The 27,795-nt window shown below is 50.3% G+C and overlaps 1 protein-coding gene across 3 annotated transcripts in view; it reads left to right on the top strand.

The window, feature by feature from the left end:
- Positions 1-22,646, top strand: part of AFAP1L2 (actin filament associated protein 1 like 2) — a 74,036-nt gene extending 51,390 nt beyond the window's left edge. For all 3 annotated transcript variants that reach the window (XM_075026456.1, XM_075026455.1, XM_075026454.1), the window contains 15 exons: positions 3,072-3,162; positions 9,800-10,005; positions 10,591-10,770; positions 11,316-11,405; positions 12,208-12,292; positions 13,498-13,602; positions 14,255-14,466; positions 16,148-16,293; positions 16,885-16,996; positions 17,757-17,996; positions 18,079-18,256; positions 18,494-18,661; positions 18,937-19,118; positions 19,746-19,874; positions 20,205-22,646. In XM_075026456.1, coding sequence (XP_074882557.1) covers positions 3,072-3,162; positions 9,800-10,005; positions 10,591-10,770; positions 11,316-11,405; positions 12,208-12,292; positions 13,498-13,602; positions 14,255-14,466; positions 16,148-16,293; positions 16,885-16,996; positions 17,757-17,996; positions 18,079-18,256; positions 18,494-18,661; positions 18,937-19,118; positions 19,746-19,874; positions 20,205-20,231 — 2,151 coding nt within the window. In that variant the 3' untranslated portion in view covers positions 20,232-22,646. The remainder of the gene's footprint in view (positions 1-3,071; positions 3,163-9,799; positions 10,006-10,590; positions 10,771-11,315; positions 11,406-12,207; positions 12,293-13,497; positions 13,603-14,254; positions 14,467-16,147; positions 16,294-16,884; positions 16,997-17,756; positions 17,997-18,078; positions 18,257-18,493; positions 18,662-18,936; positions 19,119-19,745; positions 19,875-20,204) is intronic.
- Positions 22,647-27,795: the final 5,149 nt, after the last annotated feature.

Below are 27,795 nucleotides of genomic sequence, written 5' to 3'. Positions count from 1 at the left end.
GGAGCAGCGACCAGAGCAGGAATCGCCGTTTGGCTTTGGGTTTCTCAAAGCCGGAGGGGGTGGTGGATGTGGCAGGGAGGTGGGCAGGAGGGTGGCAGCGTGGTGGAATGAAGGCACGACCGGGGAAGCGGCAGCTGGGTTTCCCCAAGGCATCTCTGCTTGTGCTTGGTGCAGCCCAGCTTTCTTGTAGGGAAATGAGGGAATTGGAAAAAAACAGTCTTGGATTTTAGCAGAGAAGGGTACCTAAGCCACCCGTCTTCTCCCTGGGCTGGAAACTACCTTCTCCCACCTGCGTACCACTGGAGCTGACCCCCCTTGGATAAAGCAGTCAAGCACCTCCTCGCTGTGAGCATCTGAGTGTCGGTGAGCTGCTGGCAGCAAAGATGTCTGAGCGTACTTCAAGGAGCGGGGCTGGGGAGACCTTTAATGTGGTCCCACGTTAAAGGCGTGTGGAAATTGCTGCTGTGGGGAAATGACTCTTCCCTGTCCGTGTTGGCTGTTCCTGGTGTGGGCAGTGGGCGGTGGAGGAGGGAGCACAACTCTTTACACAGAAAGAGGGAGGTTAGGAGAGGACTCAGAATGTATCTGTTTTAGCTCTGTGGAGTTTTCCATGGTTTGGTGATGTTAAGGCACCCTGTGGTGTTGTTCTACACTTGTCTTTTGAGGCACAGGAGAAATTTGGTGATGAAGCTCCACACAGCAGATTGTTCCTGGTATTCACTGACACCAGCAGTCAATGGGCAACCCAACAGGGGTGGCCCAGCTGGATCCCACTAATTTCTTTGGATTTGTCCCAAAGCAACCTTCAAACAATGAGTCCTGCAGGCTGTGGCTCGGACGTCGGTGACCTTTCCTCTGCGGTAGCCCTGGCAGCTCTGCCGCTTTCTGCAGCCATCCACTGAGAAAGTCACAGAGTGTGGATGCAGATGCCCAAGATGGTTTTATTTGCATGCTCCGTTGTGCCATAACGCAACAGGCAAATGTTCTGCAAGGGCCAGCCTGGGTTAGATAACGCAGTGTATACTCTTTCACTTAAGCTAGAGACAAAACAACTCCATGCCTTTAAGGAAAGAGAAGAGAAAAAAAAAAAAAAGCTTTTGGGGCAGCTGAGGTGCAGTCCCACCTAGTCCCTGTTGGCTTCCATTGTCTGTAGGAAACAAAACAGAGCAGCCCCTTTCCCGCCCCGCTCCTTCCCGGACACTTGTGGGATGGTGACAAATAAACCCACAGCGTTTCTTTGTGTAGGCAATTTGTTTATGGTCGTAGCACAACGTGAGCTGGCTCCAGGCAGGAGGCCACCACAGATGGCAATTGCAGACACATTCCCTGGTCAGGGAAGGGATTAAGTAAAGCTTTGGAGTGGCTGGGTTTGTTTTTGTTTCTTTAATTTAACACATTAGGACAAGTTCCTAAACCTTTAAGTGTTTGGAGGCAAGTGTTTTCCAGCAGTGTGTCCTACGTGGCTCTGGAAAGCAAGCTCAGACTCTGCTCACAGCATCTGGCAGACCCACACAGGAAGGAGTTTTCATCCAAGACACTTGAGAAGTTTGCGAGGTTGGCAGAGCCACGGGCTGCTCGCCCTTGTGGGAGCAGAGTTGTGTGACTTTGGCCAGCATGGTCAGGGTACCTTGCTCCCACAGGCTCAGTGGCATCCCCCTTTGTGGGCAGTTGCTGGCCAGAAAATCTTTTCCTTCAAAGCTTCCAATTCTGGGCAGCAGTACCTGTTGGTGGAAATACACAGGGCAGGACGGGCAGCTTCGCAGCTGCATTGGATGATGCTGGCATGACCTGCAAAGGGACTGATCTTGCCTTAGACTGCTCTGCAATGCTCGTGCCCAGCTGGCCTCTCTTCTTCAGGCCACCAGGAGCAATCACGTGGGCTGGCATGAAGGATCTCGCATGATCCGTGACGTTCAACATTGCTGCCTCTACAGAGAGAGACCTGCTCTTCTGCCTGTGCTCCTGAGAGGAGTGGGGTTTTAGCCCTGCACGCACTGAACATCCTATCTAGGATTTGCACAGGTCTCGGTCAGAAGCCAGTTGAGGTCTTGTGAGCCAGAGCATACCGTTGTCAGATGACCAGGGATGGTTTGACCTGGGCGAGGAGAGGGAGCACCTCACTGGGGAACAGCGAGATGCTCCTGTCGGGTCCTGATGGGAGGTGGGATGCCACATATTTTGGGAAGAGCATAAGCTGCGTGCTCATCCTACTGTGATCTCTGGCTCTGCTGTCTCACGTTCAACAGCTATGTGAATTACTTTAAAAGTAAAAAGGTTGTTTCTTAGCTCCCCCCCCCGCCTTTTTTTTTTTCTCACGTGTTGGTATTTCTAAAGGATCGAGGCGCTGGTTTTCCTGCCAGCCCTTGCTTGTGTTTAGGGAGGGGTTTGGCAGGCACCACAGGGATTTTCCAGCACTTGGACTCTTTTCAAAGACTTATTTTCCATCAGTGTTGTTTATCCATTTACTTCACTTTTTGCTGAGAGCACAATTAAAGATTCCTGATATAGTTCCTGAAGCAGAGATTTTTAGCTGTTGGTTTGCTATCAGTCAGAGACTTGGAGACACAACTGGCGACCGCTCAGGCTATGCTTGTCAGTGTAAAGCCAGGATTGCACCAAATGTTGGTCCTTCTGGTTCCCTGTTAAGATAATCAATAGCACAGCAGATCATCTCCAGTTAAAACGAGCAGCTTGTGGGGGTTGGTGCAGTGGGCAGAAGTCCCAGTTCATGGTAAGGCCAATGGGTTGCAATTGCTGCTTTTGAGGAAACCTATGAGTTGATCTTCCCAGGCTTTTCAGCAATATTAAAGAAAATAACATTTATGACACAATTATACAGTAATTTTGAATAACTCCTTTATATTTGAGCTGACTGTACACTGGAAACCCTCAGCAGTCTCTCTCTTCCCCGTCATCTCAACCAGTTTACGTGAAAATCCTGGTGTACACATCAAAAAGATATCCACTAGGATAGACTTTAGTGCAAAAAAAAAAAAAATAGTTATGCCCCGTTGTTTTCAAGGATCTGTTTTTACCTTAAATCATCCTTATTTTATTTATTTATTCTGCAGATTCCTGAAACAAAACAACCTCCGGTCCCCAAGATCGAATCCCCAGAGGGATATTATGAAGAGGCTGAGCCATATGATGTCTCTGTAAATGGTATATCACCGCTAACTCTCGGGGAGCGGGGGGGGAGGTTCATGTGGGAGATGAAGGACTTGAGGTTTATGAGAACAAGTAAACAAAAGTGTGGACACTTCTTACAGCTTGTGTGACAAATTTGTTTTCTGATGCTGGTCACACTGATATTTCAGATCTAATGCTAGTTGGAAAGAAAAGGCTACTGAATTACTCAAATTGTTAACTTTCCTATAGAAATAAGTAGTATGCCTAGGTTAATATAACATCACTGTAAAATATTATAAAACATTGGGGGTTCTCTTTGTCTTGATGGTTTTCTGGCAGATAGGCTGTAGTCAAACGCGGGTTTCTATTCAGGAGTGAGTGGTGAAGCTGTGGTGGCTTGCATTCATGTCCTAGTGCTCTAATCATCCCTTTGGGGCTCCAAATCCATGACTCTTTTGGTCTGTTAGATGTGATAACCATTTTTATAATTGGCTATTTATTCAGCTCTGTTTCTTGTGGCAGTTTAACCATCTGTAAACTTGATTAAAAAGCCACACTTAATGTGAGGGGATGGTGTGTGGGCTCCCTCCGCACATACTCACTCGCTGCCTGGGTGGGCATCTCCCAGCAATGTCCTCAGCAGTGCCACCCATACCTGTCACCGGTGGGCTCCCCACGCCTTCAGGACAAGACCGCTGCACGCAGGCTGAGCTCCCACATTCTTGCTTTTTAAGATGTATTCCTGCATCCTTCTTTTGGCGAACGCCCTTCGTGAGCGATTACCTTCCTCTGATCTGATAGCAGAGCTGATCTTGTCATCGCTTTATAATCCATTTAAGCCCAAATGAGACGGATTATATAGCTCTGCTGCAGAAGCAGATCTCTGCTCATCAGCCTTGACTGCAGCAGAGGTGGGTACAATAACGTACGTGGCGTGGGGCAGAGCTGAGAGGGGGGAGTCGAGGCAAGCAAAGAAGTGAGAGTTAAGGGGAAAAGATTTTGATCTCAACCCTTGGTCGTTGAATCTGAGCTGCTAATGAGGGAAGCTGAGTCCTCTCCAGCGCCAGTGTGCACCATGGGGCTTTGAAGCTCCCTGGCAGGGAAGAACCAGCGGTGCCACTGCTTGAAGCGGCCGGGGCTTGGTGTATCCGAACAGCCCTCGCCGCACGTGTGTACCTCGCACCCCTGGACAGCTCGTATCTCCGTGTGGGATGCTGTTCTCATGAAGGCTTAGGATTTACAGCGCTAAGCAAAAAAGGGAGATGTAGAAAGTCCTTCGTTTCCCTGAGCCATCCCATTTTGGCTGCAACCGCGTTACAGTGTTGAACAGGACGATCGTGCCCAGCTCAGGTGGGAAAAGGTGCAGGCTCATCGTGGCTGGGGCGAAAGATGTGGAGGAGAGGTCTCCCTAGCTCTGCCATGTGTAGTTAGGTGCCAGCTTGGTTTTGCCAAAACGCTCTGGGCTGTTTGGCTGAGGTCAGGGCTGCGATGTGCGAGGTGCAGGGGGGTGAAGCCCTCCTGCAGCTGGGGCAGCACAGGTCCCTGCAGCCTCCTCCCCACAGGGGATTTCCAGTTGCCTGCGCTGCAAGATAAATGAACTTTTTTTTTTTTTCCCCTGCTGCACACTGGGAAAGCGGATAACACGCTAAGAGCCATGGCGTGTAAAGGCATACACCGGATTAGCTGGAGTACGGCCACGGATCCGTGTGCTGGGAAACCCAGGTTACGTTATCCAGGCAGCTCCATAAACTCACGTTGTATTTGGAGCCTTGGCTGGCAGGAGCGATAAGCACTCGCCCTGCTTAAACCTCTGCTTTTCCTTGGTAACCTGCTGCTCAAAGATGCAGATACACCCCCCATCCACTGAAATCCAGGCCAGTCAGATGCCTAAGGAAACGAGAGATCAGAGCCCTGCAAAAAAAGCAAGAAAAAACCCTGGTATGATTGGAGCACTGTCAAAACGAGGTAGTTCTGGGTGCGGATGGGGCAGTCTGTGGCTGCCAGGAATAGCTGTTTGACTAGCGGGCTCGGTGTTTTACCGAGCAGTATCGCAGCCGTAAGTGGAGATAGGAGGCTGCGAAGCGAGCAGAGCTGGGACGTGCGAGTCCAGGCAGTCCCTCGCCGCCGAGCTGCGCAGTGCCGTTGCCTCCTGCGACTGCTCAACCAGGGGTCCCCTCTGCAGGCCCCGGCAGGTCCCTTCTTCTACACAAACCACCTGGCGTGCTGCTGCGCCGATGGCTTTTAACGGTGGTTTGCGTGAGGACGAAGGCAGCACCGTGTCACCGGGACTCTCTGTGCTTTTTGGCAACCTCGTGTTGGAAGTGGTGCCTTGGGGTGAGCGAGGAGGAGGAGGGAGAGATGTGGAGCAGCAGGTATGTGGCAGGAGGCGGCTGCAGGGGCTCGGGAGAGGGTGAAGCGAGGCGTGCTGTGCAGAGGGGAGGTCGGGCAGTGATGCTGGGAAGATGCTGGGAAGCTGCTGGTGCCCCAGTTTGCCTTGAGATCAGGCTTCAAATCCCACGGCACGTGGACAAACCTGCAGGTCTCGGTCCTGCCTGTTGGTTCAACAAGTACAAAACTGGGCGTCCCCATCCCTTTTTTCCCTTCCCTCACCTGATCAGATGGCAATAGTACCCTGTACCTGTCCTACGTGGGGTGATGCTCATTGCTAGTAACTGCCTTGAGACCTTGGTGTGACTGCTGTTGCTAAAGGGCGGTCTGGACATGCATAGGTTTGCCCTGGCTAAAGATGTTAAAGCCTGACCCCAGGAACCCCCCAAACCCTCTGTGCTCACCCCCCTCTCCCCACAAGCTGGGTAGGGAAGGGACCGGCGATCCAGGGAGCTGCCGGTGGTGTTTATGGCAGAATTGCAGCATGAGCCTTGGAAGACACCCATGTGTCTCCAAACAAATGGGTGTAGTGAAATCAAACAAAAATAGGAACACCACTAAAATTAGTGGGTGTACTGCCAAGAAAGGACATCAAAGCAAACCTCCAGATGGGCTGAGGAGATAGAGGATTCGTGCAGCGTCAGAGGTGGGACTGCGAGGCACTGTAACAAACCATGGGTGAATTAATTAAAATGAAGCAGGCGGGCGAGACCATGGGGTCTCAGGGGTCCCTCTTTCATCAGCAGCATTCCCGCCCCTCTGGTGGGGATGCCTCTGCCTTTCATTTTACAGCTCTGGCAAATGCTGCTGCTTCCTTTTCCTCCTGGGCTGAAATGTGTTAAACCGTTATCATCCTCATCCTCGTCTGCATTTGCATAATTGAAGGGTGCGATAAGAAACAGAGTGAAAACGCAAGGGGCAACATGACTGCCAACTGAGCAATAATTATTCTGGCTGAAACAGCTCATCTGCCCTGGCTGATTTTAATTATGATGACGATGATTCTGTTTTAAAGGGAATTGCCTTGTTTGAGGGGATGGGTTGAAAACGTTGCCCCTGTTTGAAGTCTCACCGTATGACATGCTCCTCCTTTGGCAGCAGGGACGGGGCAGCCTTGCCAGCCGAGGGGGCAGCGCGGGGCTGAGCTGGACTGACGCCCTTGTTCTCCACATTTGCTTATCTGTGGCTTTCTCTCTTTGTCTCCCTTTCTCTTTCCTTTTGACTGTGCAGGTCTTTTTGGTAGGCTTGCTGCGGCTGGACCCAGGCCAGGGTTGCAGGTTACTGAGGGCGTTATTTATGCCACAATAACGATGGGTATGGCATGCTTTCCAAACCTGAAGTGCCTTTTTTTAAAAACAAAACAACGACTTGGTTTTAGCAAAGACGATCAGGTGCCTCCCCCTGGCATTGCCCATTATGTGCATGGAGGGTAACCACCTCTCCCCTCTCTCTGCCTGTGCTGGATATATGCAAGGCGGCATTTTTTTGTGCTTTTCCCCGTGCTCAAGATGACAACGAAGAGAACTTCCCTAGCCTTTGTTCCCCTGGTTCTGGTCACTGATGTGGAGCTGATATGTGGTAACGCTGGCTGTATTGATGAGTAGCTGTTCAGTGAATATTGAAGCGGCTCCGCTCAGGCAGAGGCAGCTCTGTCGTACAAGACGGTTGGGGCTTCCCGCATCATGGTATTGATTTAGCTCCCTGGGAGGCTGTGGGAAGACAAACGGGGAAGCAGAGGTGGATTAAAGACATCCAAGAACGTGGCTGCCACTGATGTCACGGCAATGAGAGCATAAAACTGTGGTCTTAGTTGAAACTGCCAGTAGGTGGAAATGGAGACCTTGTACTGGAGTACCTGAGCTGTATGTCTTGGGATTGAGTGTTGTCACAAGCCACCCAAGCAAGGTTTGTCCCAGTTTGCCAACTGCACAGCCTGGGAAATGCCCTTCCATCATGAGGCCATAGCAGTGTCACTGGGCCAGCAACGGCTGCATCTCTTCAGGTAGAGAAGAGCTCATCTCATGAGGCACTTGTGGTTGTGTTTGATGCACAAAAGAGCAGCCAGGGCTCCCACTGAGAGCATGGAAGAAAAGTGTTACTCCCCCAGGAGAAAGGTGGCATCCTGAGACCTAATGCCTAGGTGAGGGACACCCAAAGGGGGCCAGAGGGGCAGTTAGCAATAGCCCTGTGTTGGTAAGGAGGGGGATTTAAAAGGTGAGGTTCACGTAGGCATCCTTGCTGCTGCATAACAAGGGTACCTAGGAGTGCAGAGGTTCAGCTTCTTGGTATTTCTAGGGATGAGAAACCTCAACATTTTTATTCCATCTGAATATCTGCTCAGGGTGCCTGTGGAAAAGGTCTGTGTAATGATAATGCACCGGGGAGTAACGTTTTCCCATAAAAGATGGACAGTCCAATACGTTGGGGGTATGGAGATGGTGAACCAGTAGCATGCTGTCAGCACCATTCAGAGACTTTGAAAGGGAGTATTTGCTTTTTAATGAGTTTGTTTAATTGGCACAGCTTTGATCACTTGAGGGATGTTAGAGTGAGATTTCACTGGGGGTGAGGCTGTAGCTTGTTACTGCATCTCAGTTCCTTTATTTTAAATACAAATAAACCCAACTTAAGAAATGCTCTTCAGTGAAGCTCCTAATGCTTTTTTTTCCTCTTTTCTGGCTGCTTTTCCTCTTTTTATTTTGCACCAATCTGAGAATGTTACTTTTATGTGGATATCAAGATTTGATGATGTGGTTTAACCTGGCAGGCAGCTAAACACCACAGAGCAGTTCGCTTCCCCCCGCTCCTCCCCGCCCGCTGTGGGATGGGGGAGAGAATCAGGGGGAAAAAAAAAGTAAAATTTGTGGGTTGAGATAAAGACAGTTTAATAAGACAGAAAAGGAAGGGAAAAAAGAATAACAATAAAAGAATTGGAATATACAAAACAAGTGATGCACAATGCGATTGCTCACCGCTGGCCAACCGATGCTCAGCCAGTTCCCAAGCAGTGGGCCCTGGCCAGCTTTTGCCCTAGTTTATGTACTGAGCATGACATCACATGGTATAGAATACCCCTTTGGCCAGTTTGGGTCAGCTGCCCTGGCTCTGTCCCCTCCCAGCTTCTTGTGCCCCTCCAGCCTTCTTGCTGGCTGAGCAGTATGAGAAGCTGAAGAGCCCTTGACCACTGCTTAGCAACAACTAAAACATCAGTGTGTTATCAACATTATTCTCATCCTAAATCCAAACCACAGCACTATACCAGCTACTGGGAAGAAAATTAACTCTGTCCTAGCTGAAACCAGGACAGATGAGAATCAAAATTAGATTAAATTTTGGTGAGAGAAACGTAATGATATTTCTCTGTGCTGTTTGGTAGGACAAGAATGCAAAACCCTACACAGATGCTGCCCAAATCTTACCATCTTGCTCTGTGAGCTTACCTGGTGAAGAAGAGCTGTCCTGTAAGCACCAGCAGAGCATTGCAAATTTCCCTGCAGCCAGCGGGAACATTTTCATTGTTTCTGACAAGTCTGGTACCAATGACCAGCTGTTCCTGTCAGCTGAAAACTCCAACAACCTACAATACATTAGAGTGGGGTGTTGAAAATCCCAACTCATCCTAATAACACAGCAATCCATTTAAGAATGAACATGAAAAATGTGATTACTGTAATTTACAGTTAAGCTTCCAGTTATGACTAATTTTTGCTGCTGCAACAGTGTATTACTTCAAAACCCCTTGCTGTCCCTTAGATGCCGAGTAGAGAGAGAGAGACCTGTTAGCCCAGGGAGGGGAAGTGGAATGCTATCATCAATACAGTAGATCATTGCTTGCTGCATGGCCTTGCAAATGCTGTTTTTATTTCTGACATTCAGAGGGCAAGGGCTGATTGTAGCTTGCTGTTGCCTTAAAAAATTGTGTTTGGTTTGAAGTGGAAAGTAGAAAAAGCATCTTTTGGGGGGGGGGGGGGGGGGAAGCAGCATACATCAGAAAATGCCTAATGGAATGTTTTCAAATTTGTGGTCAACTGAGAAGTGTCTTTTGAGTGTTTGCTAACTGAGACTATTAGGCACAAAACATTGTAATGAGATTACTATTGGGCTAGAAAGAAAAAAGCATCTATGAGGGTTATTTTCCTGTTGCTTATCCTCCTGTAGCAGAGCCTCAAAAGACACGTCCCTCACCAGAAGCTTCTGCATGCGTGAGCATGGCTAAGGCAAGCGATAGGCTCAAAGTTGTCTTAGAAATGTATTTAATGATAGAGCTTTGCTTTTGTTATAGAAGATGGTGAAGCCGTTAGTAGCTCCTATGAATCTTACGATGAAGAAGAGAGCAGCAAAGGCAAGTCAGCAACCCACCAGTGGCCATCCACAGAGGCCACCATTGAGCTGATGAAGGATGCCCGCATCTGTGCGTTCCTGTGGAGAAAGAAGTGGCTGGGACAGTGGGCAAAACAGCTGTGTGTTATCAAGGACACCAGGTTGCTGGTGGGTATAGATCATCCACTCTCTGCCTAAACCGACCTATTTTCATGAGCTGGGGAGCGAAATGGCACCTCAGGCCATGTAACTAGCTGGCAAAACCAAAGTACCTCTAGAAGCAATGCTTCAAAAACCATATCCCAGAGATTTGGGAATTTCATTCCATTTTCAGAAGGCATGTGGGCATGGGGCTGCTGAGGGGGGCACAAGGGCACATTTGTGGCCAAAATCCCAAACTCCCAAAATGCCTAGACGTGCTTTTGGGGGAAACTTTTTGAGGTGGTTAAGCAGAAGGGATGCTTATCCCACTGGCTAACCACATACTTGACCCTCTAGCGCTACCTGTGAGAGGTATTTCAGACTATATATGCATGTATGTAGATGTACATGTATCTCTATACATATAGAGATGTCCTGTGCGTACTCTGTGTAGACATTGCAGCCTTGTAGAACCTATAGCACCTTCTTGTGTTCAGCCCACTTAATGCATGTGGTTGCACCGAGCCACTTCTAGGGATGAGTTGGCACCAGCGAGCGAGAGGGAAGGCTCCTCCTCAGCCTCTCACCTGCCCTCCCATCTTCCTTCCCCAGTGCTACAAGAGCTCCAAAGACCACAGCCCTCAGCTCGACGTGAATTTGCTGGGCTGCACGGTCATTCACAAGGAGAAGCAAGTGAGGAAGAAAGAGCACAAGCTGAAGATCATCCCCACGAACGCCGATGTCATCGTGCTGGGGCTGCAGAGTAAAGACCAGGCGGAGCAGTGGCTCAGGGTCAGTGGTGCCTTCGGGGCTTGCCCTGCTGGTGCTCCCACCCTGGCTCTGCTGGGAGACCGTATCTTATCTCAGTCCCGTCCTTGTGTGCTCTGGCTCCCTTCCTCGCTGCAAGCCCGTATACAAATACACCGCTTTCTTTTCGTGTCCCGGGATAGCTCCTTCCCGCAGCTCCCTGACGCCTTCTGCACGCGGGAGGCCGTGGAGGGACCTCCCAGCCCCGCTGCTGCGGCAGGAGGGACGTCTGGGGTGGGTGCCCAACACGAATTGGCTGAGGACGGGGAGATACGGCCCTTTCCCTGAGACGGCAGCAGAAGGAGCCTTAGCGGGGCTGCCTTTGCTGGCAGCCTCTCCCCGGCTGACTCGGATCCGGCAGTTTCTGCTGGCTGCCTGCTGCAACACCAGGAAAGTCCTCGGGGTCGCGGGGAGCCTAAACCGCGGCTCTTCCAGGCTGCTGCGGTTTTTTTGCCTGTCCTGGGTGGGGAAGAAGTACTGATGCCATTACTACAGCTGTCTCACAGGCTGCGGCTTCCCCTTCTGCACAGGTAATCCAGGAGACCAGCGGCGTGCTGTGCGAAGGAGGCAGCGAAGGCAACCAGTACATCCCAGATTCGCAGCGTCTCAGTTACCCAAAGGTACACTTTGTCTCTACAGAGAGAACTAGCACTTAGGCTTTTCCACCCTGTTTCTTTAATAAATAATAGTTGTAGGTGCAGTAATTTTATCTGAGCAAAGACTGATAGGAGTGTAACCAGACCCCGTTCTGTTGAAAAAGGAGCATTATTGGAAGAATCCTGATTTTCCTTTGCAGTCTTAATTTTGTTGCCCCATCTTCCCCCCAAAACTGACTCAGCGTTGGGCTCCCCTCCATAGAGGGTAGCAGCCACTATCTCATCCCTTGGGACAGTTGTGCTCACCAAGAGCTTTGAAAGGGACATAGACCCTTGGATGCCAGGGCTTGGGCCAGCCTCTAGTCCAGGCTTAGGTGGCACTCCCCTGGGCGCAGCTTGTTCCAAAACCGTGGGAGAAGAAAGAAACCTTCCTAAGTCTCTGGTGGATACCAAAAATGGACCTTTTTGGGCACCTGGCCAGTTCCTGTGCCCGTGCCCTCCTCTGGGGACTGGCAAATGCCCCCACCAGCCAGGCTGTAGGGCAGGGGGCCGTAGGGTGGCACCAGTGGTGCCACCGTGTCACCTTAGAGGTGAGCCCAGCTGGGGGCGGTTCATGTGCTGGATTTGCCCGTGCCAGGCTCAGAAATGATGGGGAAGGCACAGCGTGAGCGGGCAGCTGGGGGGATGTCTGCGTGAAAGCATCTGCTGCGGAGTGGGTGGAACGTCGTCATTTAGGAGGGGGGGGGAAAAAGCACTTGTGGCGGGTGCCGGCTGGAGGAACGGGTCACGTGCATCTGCGGAGCTTGTGTCTGGTGCTTGTTTACAGGTGGAGGTATCTGAGAGGTACTCTGCAGCCTCCGAGAGCGGGAGCAGCACAGACGGCCACCCGGAGACAGCCGAGACGAAAGATGGTAAAACCTCACCCTGGGAACGACAGGGAAACTGGGCCGTTGACCCTGCTCGTGGCGAGGGTTTCTGTAGCTTCTCCTGCCACCTCAAACTGGCCTGATGCAGGGTGAAAGCTGTGTGTGAATTCACTGCCTGTGAATTTGATTTCGGTGCTTTTTCATATAACGAAGTGACAGGTGGACGTCGGGATTTCTCAGCAGTTACAGAGTTAGGATAGGGCTTGAGAAACCTGGGTGTGATACCTGCCCTACCACAGAGATCCTGCATGACTCTGGGCAAGTCACTTTGGGACAGTTTGAGATGGCATAAATGCAACCTAAGTGACTTTTCTCAGAGAGGTCTGCAGAGAAACTTGGGGTGCTTGTCTCCAATGGCAGAGTTACACCTTCACACTAGGGCATCTGACTCTGGGCTTTAAGCTGCATTCCCCACCTATAAGATGGGGCAGGTAAGTACATTAAAAGAGGAGATCTTCTTTAGAAGGGTGGTGGGACCCATCTATGTAACGGAGACAGAGAAAGAGAAATCCGTGCTGAGGACTCACTGGTGTCACCCAACAGATGGAGCTTGGCTGCTGAGTCCCTCTACACTAGGACTTCATCATTTTGTTACGATAGCAGGAAGGAAAATCTGGACTAGAAAAATCCAACTTGATTTCTTACTAGGATTACCTGATGATTACACAGCCATATTCACACACTGACTGATGTGCTCGGTAGCAAAGAGGCTCTTTGAGCATAAGCTTTCCCCCTCCCCACCTTGAGTCCCTCTTTTAGAAAGAAAAAGACTTGAATGCAGTAAATATTTATAGATAAGGGTTTTTAATTCAATTCTTTGTAGTGTAAGAAAGTGAAGGGAGGTTGGCACCTGCAAGACCTGTACAAACAGCCTTCCCACAGCTCCTGCTGCGCCTGGTGTTTGGTCAGAACTAACCCAAGTTTAAAGCAATATAGATTAAGTATCTTCAGCAAATTACTTAACCGAGGTTACTGGCGCCATCTCGCTCATCATCTCCCTGGGCTGTGGACTATTACAGCCTGTCCCCGAGTCACAGGTTTGCCCTCTGCAAGGGATGTGTGTGCCGCAGTGCTGTTGGGTGCAGGATGGCAGCGCAGGCAGCTTTGGGCCAGGACACCCAGCTGGGACAGCAGACGTGTACGGCTGTGAGCTGGGAAAGCCACGTGTATGTCTCTTTCTTTTCTGGTAGTTAAGAAGAAGGGCACAACTGGCCTGAAACTGAGCAACCTGATGAACCTCGGGAGGAAAAAATCTAGCTCCCTGGATAGCCCAGAGAGATCCCTGGAGACTTCAAGTAAGTGGCAGCATGAGCCCCTCTGCAGGGACTTTTCTCGGGGCTGGATCTCGGCGTGCAGGGCAGGATGAGCCCCAGGCATCACCCTCCTCGAATGCACATGTGCCAGGCTGTCCTGCTGGGGGAGGCAGAGACACCACAGCCTGCTTGGCCCATGCCAGTGAATCCATGCAGATTGTGGTGCCTCCTACACGTCTAGGTGACTGTGTGGCTTACAAGGGCGGGCAATAGCTCGCAGGGCGACGCAAGAGGAAGGGCAGGTAATACCAGACATGCACGCAGAGGACATCTGTGCTGGTCGTCCTGGGTGTCAGCCCAGTGTGGGAGTCAGCAGGGAGAGACTTGTGTGGGCCAGCTGGTATTCACCATCTGGGATCAACTTTGTCCAACCGTCTGCAGCCAGCTTGCCGCTCCAGACCTAACCTGAATTTCAAGGATCTCATTTCGAACAGATTTTTACCCTTTTCACCCTGTTTCATATGGATAGGACAGCTTATCATTGTGCTCTTGCTCTTTGTCATTGCCTGTGGCTTTGTGTTGTGTGGTGATCTTGGAACTTGCCCATCAGACATCCCCATGCACATAAATAAGTTTGGATTCCCTCTCCCCCTGGGGTGGAAAATGTGCTGAAGTAACCTGTTCTTGCTTGCAGGTTACCTGAATGTGCTAGTGAACAGCCAGTGGAAGTCCCGTTGGTGTCAGATAAAAGACGGTCACCTCCATTTCTACCAGGACAAGAACCGAAGCAAACTGGCTCAGCAGCCCCTGAGTTTGGCAGGTTGTGAAATTATTCCAGAACCAAGCCCTGATCATCTCTACTCCTTCCGCATCCTGCACAACGGGGAAGAACGGGTCATTCTGGAGGTAGGGTGCATATCTCCAAGAATGCTCTGCTTTAAGTCATCAGGTTGGGTGTCTTAGGAGGCCTAAATGCCATTGAGGTCCTCCAGAGGAACCCTCAGTCCAGCAAAACAGAACCTGAAGCGTGGGACTTTGGTTCATCTGCCTGTGGTCACCTAGAAGGTGTTCCACCTCGCTGGTAATCCAGGCTGTGTCTGATGCTGGTGCCTCCAGAGGACCATTCAGCCTTCATCTTAGGCACTCATCTTAGGATGGGATGAAGGGTCCTCTGGAGGTGCCCATCTCTCTCCACTGACTGACTATAGGATAACCTTGGATGATTAAGTTACACAGGATGCATTTCAGATGGCTAATGTTAGATGAGAGGAATGCCACTTTAGGGATTTAAGTCTGTGGTTAGGAGGAACAGAGAACTTTGTCTTCTGAAAACAGAGTCCCAAAGCCATGGGTCATGCATCCCAAGTAAACTGATCACAGATCTGCCCCTGAAAGCGCAAGTGAATTCATGTCCATCTGTTACTTTCCTTTGCCTGCATCCAGAACTGTTTATCTCTAATCTTAGTTCTCTCTGACGACAGCATGATTACAGTAGGAGGTGGACAATGTGAGCAATTTCCTGTATTTTTCCAGTGTGCGGAGTATTTATAGCTAAACAACTGACTTTGAGGGCCTGCCATGAAGTTTGAAGGTGTTTTTGTTTAGCTTCTGATTCAGGGTATGTCTGTGTCTAAGAAATTGTGCCTAATTACAGATGTGAAGAAGAGGTGCTGGTAAAATTTACATTTTGTGAAAGGAAGAATCTGTATTTTGTTGGGATGTCAGACTCGACATACAGGCTGGCTGGCGGGCTTCCCAGGGACTGAAGTCTCTGCTAAATAAAACAGATTGAAAGTTTAAAATATACTTTCCAGTTTGGGATTCACGTGCCCTGAATTTTACTTTGTGCTTACTGCTCTAACTCCTTAAATCAAAGCAAAAGATGGCTGCATCAGCCCACTTCTTTTTGCTTCAGGTAGAAATCCCCCACTACTGGGAAGTGCATGTGCCTATTTGCTAGAGCTGACTTCAAGGCACCATATTTAACTCTTCATTTTGCAAAATGTCAGACTGTTCACTGCAGCTGGGAATTTGGTACTGACCATGTTAAAGTGAGGGGCTCTTTGATGATCTCTGATCCCACTTTAAAGACTTCCCTTCCCCTCTCCCCTGTGCAAACAGCCCTGGAAGGGGTTTGGGCTCTAGCATAAGGAACTCGCAGGCTCCCTGGTGTGCTTGGGTCTCCTTGCACATCTGCGTTTGGCAATCCTATTGCTGCGCTCTGCTGGTGCAAAATAAAACCCGCATGCTTTCCTCGCCAAAGCCGGTTCCTGGCCAGCATCTCCAGCCCCAGAGACTTTCTCTTACTCTTTGTAGTCAGCTGAGTTGATCACCGTTGAAAGGAAAACGGACACTGACTAGAAATTTTAGGAAGGACTTAAGCAAAGAGCTGCATTCATGTATCTGCCAAATTTGCAAAGCAAATGCAGCCTTGCGTTTAATACAAATACCCAGCAGTTCATCTTTCCCCTTGTGAGCCCAGAGGACTGCCAGCGTAATTCCCAAGCCAAGGCTAGGTCAGCACGAGCCTTGGGAGTGCAGAGAAACTGCTGTTGCAACCTGTCCTATCTGTCTGGTCACCTTGTAGGCAAAGTCCTCGGAGGAAATGGGCCACTGGCTGGGTCTCCTCTTGTCGGAGTCAGGTTCAAAAACAGACCCGGAGGAATTTACCTACGATTACGTGGATGCTGACAGGGTTTCCTGCATCGTGAGCGCGGCGAAGAACTCCTTCTTGTACGTCAGCGGTAACGGGTGGGACTGCGCAAGGCTGGTAGAAGGGAAGCAAGCTGGAGCGGGGGTCCCTCTGCTTGCAGGAGGTTGGCTGCCATGGGAATAGGGGGTAAATTCACACCTGCAGCTCAGTCGCTTTCTTTGGAAGCTCGGTGTGGGCCAGCAGAGAACTTGTCATTGTCTCACCATGATGCCATCTAACCTGAGCTGCAGCTTGCCATGGGGCTAGGGACACGTGCCCAGGTGGCTTTTGCAAAGGCAGGCTTGGCTGGGGGGGTGCAGGGCGGTGGGCACCCAGCCACGCGGTTCACCGTGCCAGCGGGGCAGGGCGGTTGTGCTGCTGCGGTGCTGTGCCCGAGGGCTGGGCGAGAAAGAGCCGAGGGGAAACGTAGCCCCACTCTGGTGGGTGCCGCTCAATAGGCAGCGGCAGCAGTGATCACATTGCTGCATGGCTCTACCTTCTCGTCTCCTGCGTCTGGCCCTGCCCAGACCCCAGGACCGCTATGCTCCGATGCCCCAAAATGCAGCACGGCACGGCCGCGCAGCGAGACCGATCCCTCCGGATTGATGGGCTGTCCTGCTGCCTGTTCACAGCTTAATGCAGAGGAAGTACTCTGAGCCCAACGCCTACATCGACAACCTGCCAAAGGGCAGGGTGCAGCAGGAGGAGCTGTACGACGACGTGGATCTGCCAGACCTGCCTGCGGTAAGACACCCGGTGTTGCAGGCAGCTGCCTTGCTGCAGAGAGCTCTGGTGGAAACCACGGGCAAACATTTGGCCAGGGGGAGTCTCCAGCAGTGATGGAGGAGGTTTTTCCAAAAACATCTGGCCAGGGGGAGTCTCCAGCAGTGATGGGGGAGGTTTTTCCAACAGCCGTGAAGGGGATTCCCAGCCCCTGGGGCAATCCAGGGTTTTGCAATGGAGCAGAAGTGAGTGCTGGAGAGGAGTCGCTAAGGCATGGAGGCGAGGTTTCCAGCAGGGTGCTGTAGGGATCCTCAGGCAGCTGGGATAAAATCTCACAGTTTCCATTAGCAAACAGCATGCATTATTTGGTGATAGGTAGTGGGTTGTTTGGAGCCTAATCTATCAAAATTCCTTTTGATGCCTGTGAGAGCAAGTCCTGTGTGTAAGGACAAGAACGATGGGCCATGCTGGGGATAGGACTGTTATCCTGGGAAAGGCAAAGAATCCGGCAGGGATTGCTGGATGTACAACAGTGTGAGATCCTTGTGTGGGGCTGCTGCTACCACGGGAAAGACCTATTGAAGGAGAGCAGGAGGGGCCCTTCCTTCAGTACACCAAAAAGACCTGTATGGAGTGACTTAGGGAATGGGGTTTTAGTTCCTCTAAGGTTTATGGAAGATACTCCAGATTGCTGAGTTGATGCTGCTCTGCAGTGAGATGTTTCCTGTGCTTCTGGCTGTAGCAGATGGTCCCTTTTCAGCAGAACATTCTCCTTTTGCAGGAGGAAGTACCCAAGAGTGAGAACAAATTGGAGGGGGACCAAGACAGAGTGTACCTGGATCTCACCCCAGTGAAGTCCTTCCTACACTGTGCTGGCAAGAAGTCATGCCAGCCTTCACCCCTCAGCTCACCGCCTTTAGAAAGGGCTGCCAACAAGGCTGCAGCGGAAAGCACGGCCGAGACAGCTCTCGTGGCTAAGGAAGCCGAGCCCTGTAGTAAGGCGATGGAGACCTTGGAGCAGGTACTGTCCTGAACTGTGGTGTGGGGCCAGGCTTAATCCGTTCCCCCCCCAAACATCATCCCACTTCATTTTCCTCCCACAGAAACACCCAGAGAAGCCAGAACCCGACGAGGCGCTGCCACGGATGCCCGCCGTCAAAATCCAGACGCAGCAGCAGAACATCGCCTTCCCCCAGCCGGCCCCGGAGCTGCCGGTGGGCCCGGTGACGGCGGGCAGTCCCCAGCTGGTGCCCGCACACCGGCCCAAGATGCCGCTGCCGGGTGAGCGGGCGGTGGGTCCCTGCAGCAGCTGGGGCTTGGAGGGAGCTGCTGCTCTGCGGGTGGGTGAGCTTTGCCCTGTGGTTCAGCTTGCCGCTGCTGTACAGTAGCTTTACAGGGCCCAAGGGGCTGGCTGGTGACTTTCCAGACCCTCATTCGTTTTGTTTCCAAGCGCCTGAAGAGGTTTTCCCTCCTGTTTTTTCCCCTGGCTGAGCTTGGTTTGGTGGGTTGCGTTTCCAGCGGCAGCAGTGGAAACCAAGCTGGGCAAGAACCGGACGGAGGCAGAGGTGAAGCGGTTTACAGAGGAGAAGGAGCGGCTGGAGAAGGAGAAGGATGAAATCCGGGCTCAACTCACCCAGCTGCGCAAGGAGAGGCGGGAGCTGAAGGAAATGCTGGGGAGCAGCACAGGTAGAGCAGGGCGAGGGGTGATGTGTGGAAATGAGCCAAGGTGGGACCACGGGGAAGGAGAGGGCAATGAACCTGGGACCAGGAGGGGCAGGGGGGAGACCTGGTGCTTTGAGCCGAACCAGGTAGCCCAAATTGCACTAGAGCAAGAGCTTGCTCTGTCACAGTCCCTCTTGAGGCAAAATATAAGGAAAATGTACAGGATGTGCCCCAGTCCCTGCTCCCCTCATGAGCTCCCCAAGTTCCCAGCTGGCACCAAGTTACCTCTCCCTTCACAGACAAAAGCTTGGAGCAGAGGCTGAAGGAGGTGGAAGAAGAATGCAAAAGGAAGGAGAGCCGGAGAGTGGACCTGGAGCTGAGCCTAGTGGAGGTGAAGGAGAACCTGAAGAAAGCAGAGTCTGGCCCCGTGACGCTGGGCACCGCGGTGGACACGACGCACCTGGAGAACGCAGCTCCCCGGGTATGTGGGGGGGCACCCCTGGGATGCACAGTAGCTTTCTGGCAGCTGGGCAGTTGTGCTATTTCAGCTTGCTTAATAATATAATAATTAATAACTATTATATTATTAGAATATGTAATCTTATACAAATGGATAGATTATATTTAACATAAATAATATAATTTATCTATAATATAAATGTAATAATAATATAATGAAATAACAGCAGCGATGGGGAGGTGAAAGGGGGCTGGGGGTCAGGAGAGCGACTGTATTTCCCTATGGGACCTTGAGCAACACCCTCCGGGGCCAGGGAGGTCTGGACCCAGCTCCTTCTGCACTCAGCTGAGCAAAGGGATGTTTTGGGGGGGGGGGGGGGGAATTGGGGCATCTAAATTCCTTCTTGGGAACTTGGTTCCCATGAAGTAGAGATGATCACCGCCTGAGCCCTGCTCAGTACCTCTGCTTGTATCCTCAACACCCAAACACACCACACACACATGCTGGTGGTATTTTGAAATTGGCATGTCACTGAAAAAATGCACCTCAGTGCAAGTGGGATGTGACTGTGACTAGGAGATGGTGGGGAGTGGCAGCACTCTCTTGGTAGTCTTGAAGTCATCACCATTTCTATTATTTTTATTGCAGATTCAGGTAAAAAGTGCCAGTCCAGCAAACAGTGCAGAGAACTCACCAGTCAACTCAGCAACGGCTTTAAAAAACCGGCCTTTATCTGTCATGGTGACGGGGAAGGGAACAGTCCTACAGAAAGCTAAGGTAATGTGTGAAAAATCCATCTGGGACAGCCACTGCTTTTCCCTTCTGGCAGTGGAGTAGACTGGCTGTAGTGGGACAGGGTTGTGGGGGGTTTTATGTCTGTGAAGCACCCTTTACTGAGCACTACTTACTTCGAGCAGGCCAGCCTGGTTTTCCTCTGGAATTTCACCTGGGTTTACCCTGGCTGCAATTTAAATGAATAAATGTGTGTATTGCTTATAACAGCCAAAAACCTTGGGTACCAGATGATCGGGTTGATCCTGTGCACATTACGGCTACTATGGCTTGGCACATTTGCCTTTTGACTAATTTGCCTTTATTCCTTGGCAGGAATGGGAGAAGAAGGGAGCTAGTTAGAACCGTGTTTTTCAGAGATGGACTAAAGACTGGAATTGCCCATGCACGGCCAAGGGGATTCAATCACTTGTAGGTGGAGGTCGGGTGTGCAACACAACCACACGCTAAGTACCTCCTCCATGTCACGCCAACTGCTCAGATGCAGCAATGGAGTCAACGGCTGCCGATACGAGTTATCCCAAATGATCTTGCTCTTTCCAGACAAGTCCCAATCACATAGCTAAAACAATAACAACCAGTGGCAATCCTTGCATCAGATTCCTAACCCAGTTGATGTAAACAAGAACGTTACTGTACATAGGGGTGTTTTGTGTATTTCTACTCTGAAGGTTTATCAATGAGTTATTAAGGTTTCTATATTAGTGACAGTAGTGGGTTCAGAAGGGGCCTCTGTTATTCTTTATACCCCAGTGGTTTTCAACCTGTAGTGGCAAATTGCAGTCAACTGAAGTCTCACCTGTCTTGCTCCCAGTCATCGCTCAGCTGCATTTCATCCAGCCTTCAGTCAAGGGCAATAACCATGCCTGAGCAGTGCTTGAGACACAAATGAGAAGCACACAGCAGCCTGTCCAGGGGATTTTTTTAATTCAGTGTCCTGATGCATCCCAGCATGTGCTTACTTCTACCAGGCTGCTGCAGATTTGCCAGAATATTGAGGAAGATCCCTGCTCACCTTCTTGTCCTATAAGCTGTGTTACAGACTGATGTCACCAAGAGCTCTGGGCAGATTCAGTTAAGTTTCTTGAAGATCTTTGTCTACTTCACCTGAGGACTTCCTTCTGAAACAAAAAAAAAAAACCCATCATAGTTGAAGGTTTGTTAATAATTTACTGAAGGCCCAGGCCTGCTCAGCTGTTGGATGGGGAAGCTGGATCCCAGTGTATCCTTCAGGGCTTGCCCCTTTCCCAGGGGAGGGGAGGTAAAGCTGTCCCTGGGCTCCTGCCCTAGCTGTGAGCACCACTTTGCTGACGCTCTCTGGTCCTCACAGAGCTGCAGCTGTACAATCTGCTGAAGATATCCCCCTGCAAAAGGGGCCCCTCCACAGGGGCAGGGCTGATCTGCTCTCCTCCAGGCCTGGCAGGCAAGGGTGCACTGCCACATCTCTGGTGGGCTGCTGGCCATCTTGGTGCCATCACCCTTATTTTCAAATTACTAAACTTAATATACCCTTTGGGCCCTGGCAGTGTGGCCCACAGAGCCCACCTGCCCTCTCCCCTAGCCAAGCTTTCCAATGAAAGATGTTGGACATTTGGGACCACTAAATTTAAAAGACATTGAAATTTGAAGGGGGGTAGGGGGAGTTTCAGAAATCCATGCACCTTCTCCTCCCTGTACCCTGCTGTCATGTCTGATGGCCTGGAAGCTCCTCGGCCTGTCTCCTCTGATGGTCCTTTAGCCCTGGAGCCCAGGCTCAGTTGCTGGGTTGGCTGTGCCAGGGCTGCAGCTGTTTTCCAGCTGTGCAAAGCTAAAGCAGCACTGGTACCCTGGCTGTGTTGTTCCTGGGCTCCTGCGGCTACACCGATGAGCAGCACCCAGAGCCAGGGTAAAGACAGACAGGCAAGATGTTGTACCTTCCTAACCCTTGAAACCCTTTGATGGGCCCAAGACCACCTCTGAAGGGGTGTTCCTTCTTCGCACAAAGGCCCAACAGCCAGGGAGGAGTGCAGGGCTGTGACACCCAGAGCTGGCAGTGGCACTGGGGTGAGTGAGAATGTGCTGACAAGGGGCTCTGGGGTTGCTTGCCACTGCCATGGAGCCAGGGTGCAACAAAGAGCTTGGTCAGGGTATCCGGGAGGCAAGAAAGGTGACCTCGCTCCCATTTTTTTTAATTTTAAAGTCTCTGCTGCAGTGCAGATTGAAGAATTGCTAATCCCAGGCCTCAGGAGGAGTACATCAGCCCCAGCTGTCAGGCTTGTCCCTGTGCAAGGTTTGCACATAGGAAAAACTCATGCAAATAAACCACTGAAACTTCTGGTTCAGGACCCAGGGGACTTTCCTCTCCAAAGCACAGGGAGGCTATGGGCACCATGAAGCTTTTGTTTTCACCCATGATGAGCTGGCAGGCGAGCCTCTCTACACCCTAAATATACGTGTCAAACATGCCCTTAGCGTACACACTCTGCTGTCATCCTCCAGGAGTTGTCCAGACATTTCACAGTGGTACTGAGACAGCGATGGATGAGAGCAGCTCTGCTTTCCCCACCACAGCCCAGTCAGCTTCAGTGGTCCCACTGGGCTATCTCCATCAGGGGATGGTAAACATAGGCAAGTCCTGAGCAACACACGTTCCCCAGACAAGAAATGTTAAACAATGTCTCTGCATCCCCATTGTTTTCCTAACTCAAGGCATTTCCTTTGTTGTAACTGTGACCTATAAAGTGGCGCTTTAGAGGGTTTTATAATAAAATGTTGAGTATATTATGTTACCAGTGTTTTTTCTTTGTAATGGGGCTTATCCCTGCTCTACTTGCCAGTAGATTTAAAGTACATCAAACCCCCAACACTGTTTGTTAGTTACTAGGAAGTTCCTTAGCTATGCACTCTACAACTGCAACGGACTACAGCTTAAAAAATTTAGTCCTCTATAGTGATTGCACCATCTACCAAAAAAAAGTTTTGGACAGCTAACCCACTGAAAAATAGCAATAACCCTGAGAATTTGCATGAATACATCATGAATACATGTAACAGATTCCTACCTGTATCTCCGTAGCACAGTCCTCTTGCACAAAACCAGCAGAGAAAAATGCATCCACTACCTTCCTCTGGCCACTAGATAGCAACTGTGTGCAATGCTCAGTGCCTGCTGCAGTCACGAAAGGGAAAACCAGGATGGGGTTTAGCTGGAAAGGAATAGAGTTACTAAAGAAAGTGATTGAGGCCAGTCTTTACAGAACAGACACCCAGCCAGACACGTCTGTGAAATATCTTTTGGTGGCTGTACCACTACTCGCTCCACTCCCGCAGAAAGCTTGGGAAGGCACTGTAGCTACAGCACAAAATCCTGGGGAATGTCCTGCTCCCCCGCCTTTCCTAGTCCACCCATTGACACAAACCTGCCAACAAGCCCATCGGTGTCCTGTCAGCCTCTGAGCCCAGGAATCCCGAAACAATAACTCGATTTGGGATTGCTGTTTTGTGCGCTGAAGGGGCAGCAGCAGTTGCTTTTCTCCTTCCTCAACAGCACTGCCCATCACCTACGGCTGCTTTGTAACACCGCAGTGTCAGCTCCGGCTATCCCCAGCACACCTCTGCCTTTTGAGCCCCAGGGAGCATTGTGGTAGCAAACACAGCTGCCAAGGGGCACAGCTGGACCCAGACTGACGAACTTGCTCACCCAAGCACCACAAAGCCCTCGTGCCTGACACAAGTCAGTCTCATCCTACAAAATACCACATTGAAGGATTGGGCCCAAAGACACCGCTATGTAGGGAAGGCAGAGCTCCTACTGGATATCTAACACACAATTTAATGCTTATTGTTATTGCTTTGTTGGTTATTCCCAGCATAATTCTCACCTGTGCACAATGCAGCCAGGCCACTATGGGGCCTGCAGTGCGTCACAAGCAGAAGCCCATATTCTGGAAGGAAATTTGCTGCTACAAACCATTTTTCTTAGCAAGTTTCTCACACCTAAGTACACTCAGTTCTTGCTTTGGATACAACAGCTACTGGGGGGCCCTGCCTAGCACATCAGGAGAGCTAGCGGGCACTTTGATTTTTCAACTAAGACACAAGTGCCAGATTTTAAAGGAAAAAACTACCTCTTATTGATGGGGAAGTTGACCTAAATGTTTATATAAATTGTCTTGGGTATGAATCAAATTACTTCTACTGAAGAGAGTAAGATTGCAGGTGTTTTGCAAGCTGAAGAAGTCAGCTGGCTTTAAGGGGAGCGTCAGCAGACCCTCAGGCTGGCTCCGGCTGTTGGTGCCCAGGCAGAGTGGCACAGCGGGGTCCAAAGCCCAGCTCCCTGGCTGCAGCCTTTACAGTACAGGCACCGAACACATATAGTCATCACAAAGAGGCATGGTTTTGCTCGCTGAGGGAAGGTAAGACTAAAGAGGGTGAAATTCACGGTACTTACTTAAATCCCAGTTTCTTAAAGGAGAAACGGGCTCTCCCCTGAAGTCAGCACATGGCCCGCGACCAGCCACGGCTCATCCAGCGATCCTACGGAGTGAGAATAATTCACAGCTCCCTTAGTAACGGCAGCCCAGACATCTAATGACAACCTGGCACAGACGGCATCCCTGATGCCAGACAGGATTAGCGCTGGCTTCGCAGGGACCCCACCTCCTCGGTGGCTGTGCCAGCCTCAAACATCGACCCAGCCTTAAGGGAATGAGCTCCCATCAGGTAAGTTCTCATTAAGTATTTCTGATTGAATCAAAGCAAGTCTGTGAGAGTGAATTGAATAAGGGATCATGTCAGAGAACCAAGCCCCTTACTTACTCTCTCTTTTTAAATTAAGATTTGCAGGAGAAAGGGCCTAGAAATTAGCCAGGCTCTTCAACTCAAATTTTTAAAAAGAAAACAGCTCCAACAACTGCTCAACAGTGTCCTGCTTGCCTGGGGGATCAGCAGGTCTCTCCAAGAGCATCCCATATATCCTGATCTTTGTTACCAGCTTGGCTTTTCCCATCTCCTCCCAATGCCCCAACACCTCCTTACCTTGCAAAGTGCTTTGTCTCATACAAAAGGAGAGCTGGTGGGTGCTGCCGCTGCCAGAGCACATCTGAGCAACAATCCAAGGCTTCAGCAATCAGCCACGTTTAGGAGGAAGGTCACAGTCACAGCACACGTAGATCCCTGCCTCACGGGGATCCCTGGGGCATTTTGGGCACTGAGACACGGAGGCTAAGGGCTGGGTTTAGGAAGCAGCTTTCCTGAAACTCCTTCATGAGTTTCCAATCTTTCATACCGTCTCTACTTGAGAAACTGATGCACAGGGCTAGATGTATCCCATCCAGCATTAAAATGTTGTCTCCAGCATGAGATTTCACAGTCTGCAATTCCTGAATTCCACAGAGAGGTTTGTCTGTCTGTGCTTAAAACCAGCAGGATGGTTTGCCACAGGGTTTGCCCCCGCTTCAGGACCCGGGCAAGCATCTTTTGTCCCAGTCAAGCCCACGCACTCTAAAAATGTACTTACTAGCTATGCGTTAAAGCAAAGAGAACTTACAAACAAAGATTACACCAAACCACATTTGCCACAAGGCAAAGTCCTCAGCAGCACTGTACAAACTGTCCTGCAGGCAACAGGGATACAAAGAAAAGGCTTTAAGCACCTGTACAAGGCTAGGAAAGCACATCCCAGCTCCAGAGCTGTGTGCCAGACAAGGTAAATATGCTTCCATTTGAGAGGGAAGACTGATCATGCAGAGGACAAATGCCTGTGAGGAGTGAACTAACAATGCTGTTACACCAACTACAGCAGAGAAGCCACCAGGGAGCTGCAAACCCAACAGGGCAGTGAGGGTGAGAAGTCACGGTCTCTCTGACCCTTCACGCAACAGAGGATGCACAGGGAGAGTTTTCAGAGCAGTCTGGCTGGAATCCAGCCAGCTCCATGGGCACTTCTGCACCATAAAACACGAACCACATCTTTGGTGTCAGCTGTGACTCTGATCTAGCCCATTCTCCCTACAAGAGATGACTGACAGTTTTACAGCAGAGGCAATGCTTAGCCTAAATAAGTAACATTAACAGATTAGTTTCTCTTTCTATCCCAAATGTTAGCCCTTCAACTAAGCCTCTATTTTGCTGTGCCTTAGGACACAGACAATCTACTAAAGTGACAGTGAAAAGAAAGAGGAAATTCTCCTTTCTCCTAGCCTTGTTTGTCCCACAAGGTACGACAGTGCTGCTCCTGTCTCAGTGCCAGCTTTCATCCCCGAGAGTGCTTTTAGACCATTCTTCTATTGACAACAAACCTGCAGAGTAATTTGTGTCTCTCTTTGTACATCTAATGTTACTATTCAAACATGGGGCCAGGACATCTGGGTAAAGGGGTTTTTCTTCTTCTGGGAACAATAGATGCTATTTTCACAAGTGCTGGCAGTCACAGTTAATGTCTCTGCCTCAGCCCTGTCCAGAGCTGCTCCTGCTCTCCCAAGGTGATGGATGCCATGGGAAAGGCAGCAGAGAAAAACCCAACAGTGTGAACCATGGGCCCTGGGGGAGCAATTACGTAAATTTTACAGCTTCATGGGCAAACTGATCTAGTGATCCATCGATGCTGATGCTCTGAAGGGTGCAGGCATGTGGCCAAACTGTCTTTGGAGACACATGAACCACCACAGCCCAGCAGAGGCCCAGCCTATGCTGCAGAGACCACTGCTGCGCTGGGGACAAGATCAACTTAAAACAACGAGGGGAGGCAGAAATGCCATTCAGCTCACCCCTCCAGGTTCAGGCCAGGACAAGCACACTGTTCTCCCAAGCCAGCTCCAGAAGGAGAGCAAAGCAAAATGGCAAAGCCCTGAGCCATGGAAACAGCACCAAAAAGAAGAGGTGAGGCTTGACCTGGAATGGGCAAAAAAGAAGGAACAAGAGAAAAATACTCACTGGCAAAGGAGAGAGCAAAGATGTGGCCAGCAGGAAGAGAAAGGAAAGGATGAATGAGATCTGGGAGGAGAGGTCCAGGCCTTTTCCTCCTCTGACCTGCATGTTGCCTGCCGTGCTTTGCTCCCAGCACCCGTGTGAAGCCGCTCGGGAGGCTGTCCAGGTCCTGTCCCCTCCAGGTCAGACTGTGGCTGGCAGGTAAGAGTGAGGCTGGCAGGGGATGAATGGAGTTAAACCTGAAAGCAGACAGACCAAGGTCCAAAGACCAGCGGGACAGTACAAACCATGGCTCTGTCCAGAGCCTACAACGGACCGGGACCTTTGTTTGCAAATGGCTGGGGGATTGCCCTTACTCGGCGTCCTTGCAGCATAGGTAACTGGATTTGACCTGGGTCAAATCTAGGAGAAAAATAGTCAACGCACCTACTAAAAACAGCAACACACACTGACTGTCACAGCTTTGATTTGGAGTTGCATAAATCATTAAATGCTCTTGCAAAACCAATCCTTTTCAAAACTCTCCTTATCAAAAATAGGCAGCTACCAAATGCCTATGAAGCTAAACCATATTCAATCACTCCAAATAAATTCAGAGAAGAAAGTGGCATGGACAACTTACAAAACAGAACAGAAGCTCATAATCAGTTCTCCTTCCTCTTGTCTTTCTGCATGTAACAAGCCATTCAGTCCAGCAGCTGGCTGCTAGTGCATAATCTATGTTATACCGCTTCAGCAGGAGCTCCAGAATTGTTCAGACTTCTACATATTTTTAGGTTAACTCAAAGATCTCTCAAGAAGTCTGTTTAAAAAAAATAATCACACACCACTAGAATCTGGATGAGGAAATGCAAAATGCCAGTAATAAATACTTAAACACAAATATTTACTTCAAATAAAAAAGAAAGAGAGCAGTGGGAAGCCCAGTTTGTGCAATGCAGGAACTGGGAATGGCTTCAGCACAGTCGCTGTGCTGGAGCAACTCAATCAATGTCAAGGA

Source organism: Buteo buteo, chromosome 4 (genome assembly GCF_964188355.1).
Source record: "Buteo buteo chromosome 4, bButBut1.hap1.1, whole genome shotgun sequence".
Taxonomy (NCBI): Eukaryota; Metazoa; Chordata; class Aves; order Accipitriformes; family Accipitridae; genus Buteo; species Buteo buteo.
The sequence above is the reverse complement of the archived record's forward strand: the minus strand, read 5'-3'. Positions and strand labels throughout refer to the sequence as shown.